At 44.2% G+C, this 15,278-nt stretch overlaps 1 protein-coding gene across 1 annotated transcript in view; it reads left to right on the top strand.

Moving 5' to 3' along the window:
- Positions 1 to 4,057: 4,057 nt before the first annotated feature.
- NWD2 (NACHT and WD repeat domain containing 2) overlaps positions 4,058 to 15,278 on the top strand; it is a 188,268-nt gene continuing 177,047 nt past the window's right edge. The window contains exon 1 of the mRNA XM_003801624.1: positions 4,058 to 4,208. Within this exon, the coding sequence (XP_003801672.1) occupies positions 4,058 to 4,208 (151 nt within the window). The remainder of the gene's footprint in view (positions 4,209 to 15,278) is intronic.

The following is a 15,278-nucleotide window of genomic DNA, read 5'->3' on the forward strand; positions in this document are numbered from 1 at the left end:
TGCTTTTCAATCACCATCCCCAGCATCCAAGCAGAATGAATTGGGGATCCGACACAGCCATACAGCTGGGTGAAAAAGCACTAGCCATCACAGTGAAGAGGAGCAGGGGAGACACTTATGTGCACAGTGGACTTTGGAACACAGCAAAGTGCTCATATATCACAAAACAGGAGTGTCCAAAATGGTACCTCAGACTGAGGATAGAAGATGCTGGGCCCAGATTAAAAGGGATTTAATGAAAAAAACCTATTAAAATGTCTAGCATACAGGAAATGCTGATATAGCAACATCATGGGAGAATAATTTTCTTTCCTCCTGATTAATTAAACTACAGTTTGTGAGAAGGGCATCCCCTATTTATCAAGGGGGATGGGAGTCCATGATCACCAGCCTCCTTCTAGCTTGATGAGTAGAATAAACCTATCAGTAATTTCTATCTTTGTACTGCCCTGTTTTATAAAGGACTGGGCCCATTGTTTCATAATGGGGAACCCCTCTGTGGTGCTCTCAGCTGCTCACAGGTGGTGTGTGTAGAGGAGAATTCCTCTTCTCCATCACAACTTTGGTTCCAGGCCCGTTTTCCATGTATTTTTTGCCTTTCCTTTTCGAGATGCTTTAAATTCTCCAGCCCATTTCTGGGATCAGATGGATTTGTCTGTGGTCTCATACGGAAAGAGCAAAACCTAAAAGAAACAAGGAATTTGGAAGTTCTTGTCATCAGATCAACATCCTAGAAATTGGGAGAGTCTAGTCCTGTGTGATTGTATGACCACTGACCATTGCTGTTTAGAAAACAGAAGTGACAACTAGCCTTCCAAACCTCTAAGCACGGGCCTGAGCAGTCTTGTCCAGGTCACTAAAGATATCTCCTAGGGCCAAACCTAGAAAAAAGTAAAAATAGAGGTGGTATATTGTAAGAGCACAACCTGAACCCTGGGTGGCACCTGTGGCTCAATGGAGTAGGGTGCTGACCCCATATGCTGGAGGTGGTGGGTTCAAACCCAGCCTCAGCCAAAAAAAAAAAAAAAAACTGAACCCTGGCTTCAGCATTAACTAGTTATGTGACCTTGGACAAGTCATTTCACTTTTTTGAACCTTGGCTTTTTAAATGTGCAAAATGTAATGATAACACTTCCCATACTTACTGATGAGGAGAAAATCATTATAAAGTGTTTTAAACAAACAGAAAAGTATTCTCCAAAACTAGGGTCTGCCTTCCACAATTATACCCACTCCCTGTCCCAAGCACAAGTGCACATATGTGTGTGTGTGTCTCGTTCCTCAGAGTGGGAAATAAATCTAATTAATTAATAATAATTCATATGACCTCTCCTTTATGTCATTTGCATGCATGCTAAGGAATTAATTCTTGGCTTTAGGATATCAAATGCTAGCAAGAGCTAGGGTAGAAGAATATGGAGAAAGATTGTGTGTGCACGCACACCTTTGGGGACAGTGAGCAATCAGGTATCCTTATATGAACACGCTAATTCATCAGCCTGCCCTACCTGAGGTAAGGCGGTTGTGCAGAAAGCCTTTTAAACAGCCCCACAGACAATGTGAAATTCTCTCTCCTCTGCAGCCTTGGTCTGCAGTGACACTGGCACACGCTAAACTTCGGCCTGTCTAGAACAGCTAATTAGGTTATAGAGGCTGCCAAAATCCCAAAGTCATCCAAAGAAAACGCATCACTTGGAGATCTCAAGTAAAGGTCAGAAGACAGGAACACCAATCCCATTTTAAGAAAGAAACAAACAAGTGGGGGAGGGAGGAAGATAGGCAGGGAGGCAGGTCCTTGACAATCTGGCGCTTCTTAATCTTTATAAGCGATACTGAGATCAGGCATAAAGTGATCTTGGCTCTTTTCTCTGGTAACAAATACTGTCTTTTCAGAAAAGATAATACTGTATTAGACACTATATACCCATGGCCTGCTCCAGAGCTCACAGTCCCTACTTTTTGGGACATCAGAAGATCTTCCAGAGACCCCCTCCCTGCCAGAGAACATTCCCACCTAAGAATCAGTCTGAAAGGAGAAACGTGATGATTTGCTAAATGGAATCAACTGAAAGAACCAGCTAGGTATGTCCAGGGCTTCCTCGTGGGTTGCATCAAATTATTACAAAGAACTGCTGTCTGCCTGGTTCTCAGGAAGGGAGAGGCAGCCTTACAAACCCAAAGACCCAATTCCTTCGAAGAGGTTACCCCAGAACACGTCTGTTGGGGCTGGGGCAACAAAATAAATAGCAGAGCATGGGACTTCACTGCCACCAGCAGGCCCCAGAGGAAGTGCAAGCAGGCCAGAAGGAGGGTACAGCTGCTCAGAGTAGCAGGCCCCAGGCAAACCTGGAAAACTTGCATCTAAGCGGCCTCACCTTGAGCTCACTCACCCTCTCCCCAATTATAAAGTTTTTGGAAAAACCGTTCTGTTCCCCTAAAACATAGGTAGGTGTTCCTACCCAAAAGCCCAGAATGAGGGATTCTAATACGAAACTCCAATTCTCCCCCCTTCACCCAACACAATCACACTTTTTATTCAACAGGGTCTTTTTTCCTGTCCTGGTTTATGCAGTATTTCCGGTATTTCGACGCAGCGGACTGTGGCAAGACAGGGCAATTTTACGTCTGGTTCCCCTAGGATCTCACGTCACCCGCACACCCGCATTCCGCCCCACGCCTCTACCCCAAGTAGCACAGTCCCGCGTCGGTTCTGACTGTCCTGGGTCAGCGTCAGGTGAAGCCCACCCACACAGTGCACTAATTTGGAAAAGCGGCCGAAGCCCAAGCAAAAAGCCGCGGACCACAGCCAACTCTGATTTCTCATGAGGATTTACCCCAGTCCTCTGCCACCTGCACTTTGTGGGACGTCGCGGGGTGTGGGGGCCTCCCGGGAGGCGACACCCCGCCCACCCAGCCCAGCCACGCACTGGGCCGCCCCGGGGTCCCCGTATCCTCGCGGCCGCCTGATCCGGAGCCGCCCAGCGGGTAGTACAGCCAAGGAATGCGCCCCGGTGGGAGCAGGAAGGCCCCCCCCCCCGGGAGCCTTAGAGGCTTAGGCAGAGCTCCCCACGGAGATCCACTGCTGGAAAGGTTCCGCCACCACACGGCGAGGAGCACGTGAGCGGCTTGGCTTGGCTATAAAAACCCTCGCTCGGACGCGCGTGGGGAGCAAGCGGAGCGGCAGGACGCGGCCACCTGCGCCATAGAAGCCAGGGAGGCGGTGACCCTCCCTGGAGGACAACAGAGACAGTCTGGAGACTTGATGCTTCGGACCTCGGGGGTCTGGTCTTGGGTGCGTTCGTCGAACTTTGAAGCTGGATTCCCTGCGCTAGGGCAGAGGCGCGGAGACGCCCACACGCGCGGATTCCCGAAAATGCTCAGGGCTGTGTGACCTTTAGGAGAGATGGAGGGGGGAGTAGCAGGAATCTCGGGTTAACCGATTTCTTGTCCTCCACTAAGGAGGCAGCCACGAGCATTTCCAGTTTGTCCTCGGAGGAGCCCAGGAGGCCCCTTGCCAGCCCCGAGGCCCCCCCTCCCCGAGGCCCCCGCGCCCAAGCCCCAGCCGCCCTTCAAGCCGTGTGTTATTTCTGAGCGCGCGGGAGGCGGGCTCCAAAAAAGTCCAGACATCTTCTGGTAGATAAAGTTTCATCCGCTCTTTTCGCCCGCACTGTCCCCGCCGCCTGGCGGCCCCCTCCTCCCACGGTGGGCGCGGACGGGGAGATGGCCGCTGGAGCTTCTCGGCGCAAAAGGGCGCCGCGCGCGTAGCGGCCGCCACGCTGACCTCCTGCTCCAGCCGGCTGCTGCGCTAAGACCGGGCAGCGAGCGAAGGCGGACGCCCAGAGGGCCAGGAGGCGGCAGCGCCAGGGGTCCGTATGGCCGCTCCCTGCCGGCGTGTGCTGTGCGCCACGGAGCTCGCCGGCCACACTTCGGGCTCGGAGCGGCTCTGAGCCGCGCCGCCTGCAGAGATCGACCTAGAGGTTCCGCGGAAGCGCGGGAGAGAACCCGAGGAGCAGGAGGCGTTGGCGGCGGCGGCTGCGGCTGTTCCATCCAAAGGGCGATGTGGCCGGCCGGCGCGGGCACCAAGCTGCCCTGTCCCCGGGACTCTGCGCTCCGGCGGGCGGCTTTCTCCGGGAACCTCACGGCCCTGCCTTCTCACCTCGTGCCCGCCGGCCGCAGCGTCCGGGTCTTCATCAGCGCCAACCCCGAAGGTAAGTCCCTCTCCCGGGTGTGCCGGGCGGTCCTTCTGTCTGTCGGCGCTGCGGGAGCCGGAGAGCGTGCCCGCTGCTCTTCCTGGTGCGCCCTGCGCTCCCTTCCTCCAGCTAAAGCTGTGGCAGCCCTGAGCGCGTGGGAATTTAATTTGAATCACTCTTTCTCCCCTTGCTCGTCCGCTGTGCCTGGCGACTTCGCCCAGGTACCCCAACCCTTCCCGGTTACAACCCCCAGTCAAGCTAAGAAACAATCAAAGCAATACAGGAGCTTCTGAAAGCTCCATTCTGCCGCCGCCGCCGCCACCCCCTTTCCCTTTCTTTTAGCGGTTTCTTCCCCTGAGCTTATCGCAAACGCAAGAGGTAGCTACTTTCGCTCTCGGCTCCGCTGCGGGTTTCTGAATAGGGGCTCCCTCCTTTGCCGCTTGCGAGGCGAGGTGAGCAGAGTTCCTTGAGACTCGCCTCTTGCAGGTTCTATGGTACCCTTTGCCTGGGGGTGGGCGCCGAACAGACCCTTGTGAACCGAAGGCCCAGAGATCGAGGTGACACACACTGGGGGGTCCCAGGACAGGCTTCGCAGTGGAGCACTCAGGACGAGCTCATCTTCTCAACTGGGTCACCAGGCTTGTCTCAGGGACTAGAACCTGGCCTACCCAATCGTGTTCCCGCTCGGGGCCAGGAACCCGGTAGGCGCCTAATGAAAACTTCTTGATACGTTCCATTCACAGTTACAGCCGCTGAGCGCTGGGTGATCCAAGCCGGCTGGTCACTGCCTTCCAGTTTTCAGTTCCGATTGTTAGATTTCATTCCCAGGAGGGCGGGGGTGGTGTATTTGTCCAGGGCCGGATAACACTGCAAAAATTGTTCTTTTCTAGAAAAAAAAAATGTTAGGTCATAAGATGAGTTTGTAGGAGGTTGAAATAGACATGAGAGATTTCAGAATTAACTTTCTCTGCAACCTAACAAGCTTTGGGTCTAATTTTTATGAAGTGACACCAATAGGACAGCTTACATACAAACAACTGTGGGACAGAATTCTCATTTGAAAACCCAAGGCTCTGGTTGCTTGTGAAAAGCATTCAGAAAGGACCAATATAAGTAACGTTCAAGAAAATTATGGGTTTCCCCCAAAATAGCTTTAGCACAAGTTTTAGGGAAAGCTCGCGTTATGACAGGGGAATTGGGGAAAGAATCAACAGGAACCAAGCACTGATAACGTATTAACCGCACTCTTGGGGGGAGAGCGTAACTATCCTTTACCAGTTTACAGCTCACTTCCGGAGAACTCAATAAAGAAGGCTTTTGGGAACCAGACGTACTACACTTTCAAAAAGTCATTCCAGGATTTTTACCTAAATTTAGATTTTTTAAAAAAATGAAAGTACGCTGCCTATGAAAGGTTTAAGGAAATCTGCAAGTTTTCAGTGTTGCTTTTTTAAATTGAGCTAAACATTTGTGAAGAGTTGAAATAATTATGTTACAGAATGTTTAGTTCTGAAATTTTTAATTCCCCTAAGCTTATAAAAATGTCTTATGAAAATTGTTTGTCTGATGATGTGAAGTCAGCTGAATCAATATTTTCCTTTTAAGAAGCTGCTTTTAAGGTACAATGAAAATTCTGTTAATATGAGTAATTGGGGTTTTCCCACTTTAAATTTGTGATTTCTAGGATAAAAATAATAATGAATGTAAACTGAGTCATCTTAATATTGAATGAAATGCATGATTAATTTCATTTTTCTTAAGCCTGTCCATGTGATCCTGCAGATCCCTTAGTTTCTTGGGAAAAAAAGCTTTAGCACATCCTAATGCTAGGAAAGTAAACTGGAGAAAGGAGGCAGTCGTGCCCTTTGGCATTGACTGAGCTGAGAAGTTTCCACACTAATCTTTAGAAAATAAAAATAAACAAAAAAGATGAAGCTTACCTGGGAAGTGTCAGTAGGAGCAGGTCTTCAAATTCTGTCCAAATTGAAAAGCCTATGGAATACTGAATAAAAAGACAGAGATGGGCATTTTTAATGACCTGAAGCTTCATATCTTGGTATGTGCTCTGTCAGAAGCAGCACTTGACCGTGGCATCTTTTTGGATGCAATTTAAAACGCCAATGGTTGTGTTTTGGTATGATCCAGTACTAGATTCTTGGCCAGTGCTGAAGAGTCTGTCTACTGTCAAATTAAGACAGAGAACATTATCTCATGCTTTCCTTTATAAGCACAAATCCAATTTATGTTCTAAATAAAAACTGCTTTGTATTGAACTCACAGCAATGCTTCAAGGCTCGAGCAAGGATCTTGCTTAGAGTTGTAATAAGTATTATTTTGCAAAGCTTGTGTGGGATTACCTCATTCATAATGAAGATAATACCTGGATTTTGAATGGAAAAATTACTTTCCCATATATTAACTTCTTCAATATTTTGATTTTCATCTCCATCCTCATACAACCCTCTGAGGGTGGTTGACCTGGAGATGTTCTGCCCATTCTACAGATGAGAAAACTGAGGCTGTATCAACTTAAGCTACTAGCCAGAATGTGTCTAACAGAGTGAAACAAAATGGAGCCTGTAGGACATTCAAAACTCTTCTCTTGCTGCTGTTTGGCCAGCCTGGACTCCTGTGAAATGTCTTACACCCACATAGACAAAGAAAATAAACTGGGCATGACAGATGAGTGCCATCTAACATCTTCTGGCTCACAGCTTCAGGTGTACGAATAGCTAGAAGGGAACATGGCCAAAAGTATATCTGCCTCTGACCAATCCCTACCACATGGAAGATTCTGGAGAAGGGCCCCTCTGGGGGAGGCAGTAGCATTCTAGATTGTCTTAAATGGGTGGCCTTGGACTTCATCTAGTCCCACCTTCCACCCAATAGAAATCCCATCTGTGGCATCTTTATCGATCCTTGGACGTGTTTTAGTAATCTACCTACTGTCTTTCTGCCAGAATTGTACTTATACCTCCTTGTAAAAATTATTTTTAAACACATATAATGTCCTCCCCTGTGTGGATAGCCCATGCACCATGCATATGGAGAAGAGAGGAGAAGAACCTGCTTGATTCTCTCCCTCATTCGTGTTTAAGGGACCTTCCTATTCTTTGCCTTGATCCTTTACCAAAATAGGTAAAGTCTTAACAAGGAAGGAAGTCCCAAATATCCCCTTTACTACCGATTAAAAACTGACATAGATCCATAATTCTTCAATCCCTTATCTATGATCCTCCGGGCCAGATGTGATTTTGAATGTTTTTCCTTTAGATTTTTGGAGAAAACATCTAGATAATGTTTCATATATGAGGCCTGGGGAAATATTCCATATCAAACATGATTATGTCTGTAAGGACACCTGACTTCACTCCAAGTCATTATTATACTAAACTTTCTGTAATGCTGGAATGGGCAAGTGAGTTTCCCAATATCAAATCCCAGCATTATACAGATTTGTTCTCCCAGTCATTGTCAGGAGTGGACAGGGCACAGAGCATCCTGTTGGCCCATGGACAAAGTCAACCTCTTTTAAACTTAAGGCGTGAAAGAGCAGAGAAGAATGGCACTTTTACTTACAAGAGAGAAAAGAAGGGCTTGGCTATCATACCCAGATTTTTTTTCCAACTGTAGTCATCAGATGAAGACTCTTCTTCCTGAGAAGTAATTGGCAACATACACTGTCAGGGCCACTATACCATTGCATCTCCCTCTGCATAGGAAAAAAAAAAATCTGGAATGCAGAAGAAAACCTATCTGTTTATATTTTTCTGCCCACTCAGATTTCTGCACTGGTCATCATTGAGAGTTGTGTGTCTTATCCAGATGCTCAGATCATTCCCACTTAGATTTCTCTTGCCTGTGTGACTTTGCATCTTCCCAGATTTCTCTCCACGCCTCTGGGGTCTCAGTGGAAAGCTGTTCTCCATTTTGATGGAAGCTGCAGCTAAAGAACTTGTTTTCCCTTCCTGTATGTACATGGATTCATTTTTTACAACCACTGGTCATTTGCTTTAGCTTGCGTTCTCAGGCAAGAGGCAGAAAACTCTGCAGGAGAAATTCACATGAAACCTATCAATATTATTCACCATCATTCCTCTTATCTTTGCTGCTCTCCTAATCATTTCCATGGCTCCCTATCATTTCATTGTCTTTATAAGTAATGGGGAAAATACAGCAAAAAACATATTCTCATATAAAAAGTCTGTGTGTATATATATACATACACACACATATATGCACAGGCCACACACATACATACATATACACACAAAGCCCTTTTGATACCACAAGAACATCTTTAAAAACTAAGATTCTTCAAGGGGAATGTATAGAGTTGATATGATAAATCTGTATAGGACATTTATAATAAATGAGTTCTAAATTTATAGTAGTTATCTCTTCTAAGTCTTTAAGTAGACATTACTCAGGCAGGAGAAAGTGTTAGATACAAGGTAGACTTGGGAGCTTCCTGAGTTCGAACCCTCAGTCCACTATTTAATTCTATGATTTCTTGAGCAAGTCACTTTCCATATTTCTTCTCAGCTTGCTTATTTGTAAAGGAAGACAGTAACAGTGCCTGCCTCACAGGGTTATTGAGTAGATTAAGGTAATAGATTCAAAACTCTTAGAACAATGCTGGGCACATAGCAAATATTAAATAAATATTACCTAGTCTTATTATTTTCCACTATGATCCAGATAGTGCACATATGTTTGGGAATGATCTGAGCATCTAATCATCAACACTGTGGACAAGAGCACGCAAGTTTCAATGATGACCAGTGCAGATATAGGCATGTCCTGTCTTCAAGGAATGCAGTCTAAAGAGGTGCGCCAGGGAGAGGTCAGGATAGTCAAGCATTGCTTCTGTTTTAAGAATGTCATTATTCATCAATTTCACCATGTGTCAGCATGGTGAAATTACACAAACCTAGAAGGTGAGTCTGCTACCTACCTGGGTATATAGTATAGCCTGTTACTCCTAATTACAATCCTATACAGTATGGTACTGGATGGAATACTGTAGGCAGTTGTAACACATGGCATTTGTGTATCTAAACATAAATAAACAGAAAAGATATGGTAAAAATGTGGTATTATAATCTTATGGGATCACCATCATATATGTGGTCCATTGTTAACCAGAATGTCTGTATGTGGCACATGACTGTAGTAAAACAGAAACCACTGTAGATATTTTATGGAACTCAGTGCTTCCAAAAATCACTGTAATGCTTGAGGAATGAAAATGAGGAGCACCTTTGGGTGTTTAGTTTCCAAGGGCAGGGAACTATAGAAAGCTCCACCAGTATCACAGCTGCCTCCAGGTCCTGGGGAGCTGGCCAGTGTCCATAGAAACACACATCTGCTGCAACCTGCATGCCAGCCACTGTGACTGGTAGCAGAAGGAACCATGATTGGTTCCTTTTGTCCTCTAGATTCAGAACTAGAATTACATTTGGACCCTGGCAACAAACAAGTCTAGGAACTTCTAGGCTTCCAGCCTCTTCAGTAGAAGTGGGAGAATGGAAGGAGGGGGCAGTGGATCACTCAACACCAAGAGACAGTGTCCAGCCCAGGGAGAAGCAGTCACATTCACTCACTCAGCTAGATGACTCATGATGCACCTACTCTGTAAGGAGTACTTTCTGGTGCTTCAAATGTAGCAGTAACAGAAGAAATGCGGCCTCTGCTCTCATGGGGTTTACATAAATGTAGGTGATGAGTGCTGTGCTAGTGAGATGAGCAGAGCATTAAAGGGACACTAAGGATGGTTATGTAGACCACCCAGAGGAAGGGGGTCATAGTCAGAGTTGGGAGGGCTTCCCAGACAAGTAGAACCAAGGTTTGGAAACTGTTCTGCATGGTAATCAAATATGAGGCAGAGCAGTGATGAGATATCCCCAGAGAATAGAAAGAAATAGTCTTCATTATTTAGCAAAGAGCTTTTATCTTTTTGAATAGGAGTGGAGCTGATTTCTTAAAGTGATACTATTTATCATGTGCCCCTTGGAGATGGCTCATTTTAGAATGACATTTGAAAGAAGGCATGACTTTGCTGTAAAGGTACACTGTATACAAATAGATTGTGACTCGGGTGGTTTAGAATAGGTAATATCAATTATAGATCTGGTAAAATTCTTGTTATGCCATAGCAGTGATACCATTCGCCATTTGAAAATGTGTTGCAGGGGCAGGTTTGTATTATTTATGTTTCAGTTGCCTGTTGCTCTGTGTCAACCCACCCCCAAATCTTAGTGGCTTAAAACAACAATCATTTATTATTTCTCACAATTCTGGGCTTGGTATTTTGGGCAAGGCTTGGCTGGATGGTTCTTCTGTTCCACAAGATGTTGGATAGAGTCACTTGCTCAACTGCTTTCAGCTAAGTGGAAGCTTACCTGAGCTGGAAGGTCCGAGACGGCTTGATTCTTATGTCCAGCACCTCAGTGCTTCTCCAAGAAGCATAAGCATTCTTTTTCTCTCTCCAAATTTCTTCTCATCTTTCAGGAGCCTAGCCCAGTATTCATTGTAAAAGGTCGGCTTTCTCAGAAAAAAATGCCCAGAGCTGCCGGACCCCTTAACGTCTGAGCTTGAGAATCCCAGAATGTCACTTTCACACCATTCTGTCATTGATACAAGTCATTAGGCTAGCCCACTCCCAAGGGAAAGGAATAAACTATTTCTTAATGAGAAGAGAGATATATGGTTACACAGAAGGGAGGAATTAATGGTGGCTAATTTTGAAAACCAGCATAACCTCCCAGCTATAGTGTGCAGTTTCTTTGACCTTCCTTGTTCATAGTTCAAAGTCAATGCTGTGACACAGAATACATAATCCAGTGGCCTTGCATCTAGCAGATGCTCAACAAGTGTCATAATTAGTTGTTGTTGTTACTGTGTGTTATTGGGGATTAACAGTGATTCAGTAAATAGCACCCATCTTCCTCTCCCAAGTTCTGAACTAACTGGAAATTAATTGTTGAAAAAAGACCAACAAGTGTACAGATAGAAGATCAAAATTTCACCATTTTTTCCTAATGAAGATAATGGAGAACACTTTTAGGTTCTAAGTACTAAGAGCTGGACATTCTTCCATTCACTCACTGGCAATGGTGGGACTCCAGAGACCCTCCCTGGTGTGGTTTGCCCCATAAAACACCAGCCTGGAGGAGAGAGCAAACCCATGCTCCCGCAGGCCAGTGGGCTGGGAAATGGGAAAGGAGTGAGCAGGTCGGTCAAGCTCGCCTGGTTTATTCTTCCAGTTCTAGACAGGGTAAGTGAGGGGAGAGTCCAGAAGGAAGCCACACATCTTCCATCACAGCCATATGTCAAAGAAGAGAAGACATTGAGTTATAATCTATGAAAAACAATAGCAGGAACTGTATACAAGTACCAATATCAGAGTACTTTTGTAAGGGAAGTGCTTGAGCTGGTCTTGGGGAAGAATCACTTCATCTCTCCAGAAGTAAATTGTTTCAAACCCCTAATTTTTATGTGGGTTGATGTGCATTAATAAATAACTGGAAAAATAACATAAAAACCTAAAAGCACCTTGCAAAATGCCAAATAATGAAATTCCTACAGAATAATAGCAAGTAATCAGGTCTGATAAAAAAAAGAGTAAAGTTCTTTGAGAAATTCCTGATACTAACTCACATGATGAAATACATAATGTGTATTTCACTAACACAGTAAGAAGACAGACAAGTAACCAACTTCGTGCTCTAAATATTGCATGGATTCAGACCTAAGGCAGCTACAGAAGATCTGCAATATAAAGACTCAGACATTTTTAAAAACATAGAGCAACTATAATAAACCAGGAAATTTTAAAATTTCTTTTCAACTCAAAAAAATTCTGAATTTTGCTATTACTGGTCATGTGATTTAAATAAATGTAAAACTTGTAGCACTGTCTCAAAATCATATGTTGGCACTGAGTTATGCATAATCCATGTAGAAGGAGCATAGTGATATTAACTTACAGGTATTCTTGTGTCACTTCTACAGAGCTTTAGCTTCCATTGCAATTTTTCTTGACACCAGACAGGACTCATTCTGCAAATTAAAGCATATTGGTTAATGTATAACTAGAAAAAAAGAGTTATATGGTACAAAGCTAATAAAAAGATGAGAAACTGCAGGTTGGATGCAATTCAAAGGAAGTAATATCCTCTTTAATGAAATCCTTCCTTGAAATCTCATTTTCATTCCAAAATATCTCAAAGACTATAACATGGGCACACTCAAAACAAAAAGCAAAGCACAGGTGTGAGGTGTCTTATTCCTAGAGTGATTACAGAATTTAACTCAGAAATGAAACCATAAAATTGAAAGTATTCTTCCTAATGCTAAATCTGATCTGTTACATACAGTGTCCTTGCCACTGAATATATTTCCTTCAGATTTTAATTCTTAGCTGTAATTTTTACTAGCTACCCATTGTATAAGAACAAACTCCTAACTGGTTGGTGCAGACAGTTACAAGGGAAATAAGAGACACACACTTTAGACTCGTTCGTGTAAGAGGCAAGACAAACGCAGCTATCAGAAAATAAACATGCTGTAGTTGTGAAGGGCATGTCTGCATGCAAAGGCCAAGTGGAATAACTGGAATCAAGTTGTCTCTAATAGCCCAGTCAAAGCATAAGCTGTTCAAATTTAGCCAAAAGGCAACAACTTCAGATCTAAAAATGATCTGTCTGCTCTAAAGGGGTAGCCAGTGGGGAATTGGAACAGCGGTAGATAAAGAGAACCAGTCCAGATCCAAGAAAGCACAGAGTTTTTGAAGAGAAAGCATTTGATGCCAGAGAGCCTGATAATATGTAAAGGATTCCCCAGCAAGCGAGCAAAGCAGATGTGGAAATTTTAGTTTCCTTGAAAGTCAGAAGAATAGCTCTAGAGTTCACGTATAATTAGGGGAGCGTGGCAGCTATAGAGCTCGAAGGTCTTGGACACAAGACTCCCATTCTGCAGTGGGGACCTGCGAAGGACATTGGGTAGCAGAAAGTGTCTGGCAAGCACGGCAGGATCCAGCCCTGAGTCATAGGAGAGAGCTGAGGCCCTGGGACAATGTAAAAGTCTCCTGTCGGCACCAGAACCAAGGTCAGAACTGCGGTCTAGAAATATGACCCTGAGTGCCAGAGGTTTGAAATACCAATGGTACTGAACATTTCCTGACTGAAGGTACTGTTGGGCCCAGGGAGTGGAAACAGCCACCACCATTATAGGTGGCAGGAGATGTGGATCCAGAGAAGTCAGAGGATGGGTGCAGGGGCTGAGCAGCAAGAAGCATTATTCCAAAGGAATAAGGAATTTAGAACAGTATTTGAAAGATGAAAAAGACATAATTGTCATAGTTGAGTAAGAGACATTCCACAGAGAAGGAATAGTGTTTATTTCTGTAAGTCAGGTGAATCTTATTTCCAGATCAACAGTGGCTGCTTAAAATACCTTGTAAAGAAAGATGTGGGCCCATATTCAGGCACAGTGGGAAAAGAGCAGTAATGTCTGCTGAGGAACGTAGAATGGTCGACATTCTTCATTACGCAGCACATGTGTAACCGCAAACACTGGGATAGAGGGATGGGGACAGTGTGAACCACAGAAAGGAAGGAGGCTTTTGCTTTGTTTCATTTGGCCAAAACAGAGAAAACAAGCCACAATGAAATAGGAAAATGCTGCCCAAGAGATGAGTGCTGAGAAATTTTCTTGCCCAAATGTCAGAACTGGTAGAATCACAGCTTTCTAAAGGGAGAAAGTGTGTTGAAACTGTTAAATAGACTGAAAATCTACTTGCACAAAAACCTGCATATGGTTTGTTGCTAAGCAAAGAGTAACTTCAAGCAAAAGATCACACTTGGTTGATGATACTCCAAAAAATTCTAATTAAAATGGAATTCAGAAATACTGAGGTCACTCTGTGATGAAGGGAGAAAGTTAACCAAAAATATTAAATGCCGAGAAATGAGAAAGAAAATCTGCTAAGAACACTGAAAAGATATGAAGAGTTCTCTTTTAAGCCTGGGTACTTCATTCAAAAGCCTAAATCTATATACAGAAGCCATTGAAATAACAGTAAGAATATGTGGGGGAAAAAAATTTTTAAAGATTCAGACCTCCTGTCTTCTAAGAAGTTATCATTTGACAGTATTATCCACAAAGTTGTGTATATTAGGGAATTTCACAGTTTAATAATATCACAGTGGAACTGGAAATGTCCTGAGGGGTTGGTGTTTGGCAATATGGCCCTCAAATTTGTTGACAGTCTTCCCACTGAGAGGTGGGGTCTCTGTCTTCTCCTGTGAAAGCCAGGAAACTGATTTAGACAATAAAACACAGGGGAAATGGCACTGCACCATTGTCGAGTCTGAACTTTTAGAAATCAGCCATGTTGATTAACAAACTGTGCTATGTGTACACTGCAGCATACTGTTCAGCATAAAAAAAGACGGAGACTTTACATCTTTTGTATTAACCTGGATGGAGCTGGAACACATTCTTCTTGTAGAGTATCACAAGAATGGAAAAGCAAGTATCCAGAGTACTCAATACTAATTTGAAGCCAGTAGATGATCTGATTAATACACAGAGAAAACCTCAATTTAATTCAATTTGGGGAGAGGGGGCTGGGGTTGGGGGAGGGGAGGAAGCAGGGGGATTGGTGTGCTCCCACCTAAGGGGCATAATGTAAGGGTATATGGTGCACCTCCTGGGTGTGGGACACAACTACCATAGGGACTCTGCCTAACAAAGGCAGACATTGTAACCTAATTGTTTGTACCCAACACAAAAATCAGTGTTGTTTTCATCCACTGATGTGGTCTGTTGTACAGAAATTGATAAACAAAGTTAGCAAAATAAATGCATTATTGGAGGTTAGATGCAAGTTTGAATCCCAAGATTTGTTATAAACTTGGGCAAGGTGCTTATAGTCTGTCTCTTCAAGCTTCTTTTCTCTTCTGAAAATTGGGTTATGGTAAGAATGAAATGAAATTCTGCACATAAGCACCCAAAACAATGCATGAAAGATGCCAAACACTCAAAAAATTGAAGGTCATGAGTTGTTTTTTTTTTTTTTTT

Source organism: Otolemur garnettii, unplaced genomic scaffold, assembly GCF_000181295.1.
Source record: "Otolemur garnettii isolate 467f Iridium unplaced genomic scaffold, OtoGar3 scaffold00214, whole genome shotgun sequence".
NCBI classification, from domain to species: domain Eukaryota; kingdom Metazoa; phylum Chordata; class Mammalia; order Primates; family Galagidae; genus Otolemur; species Otolemur garnettii.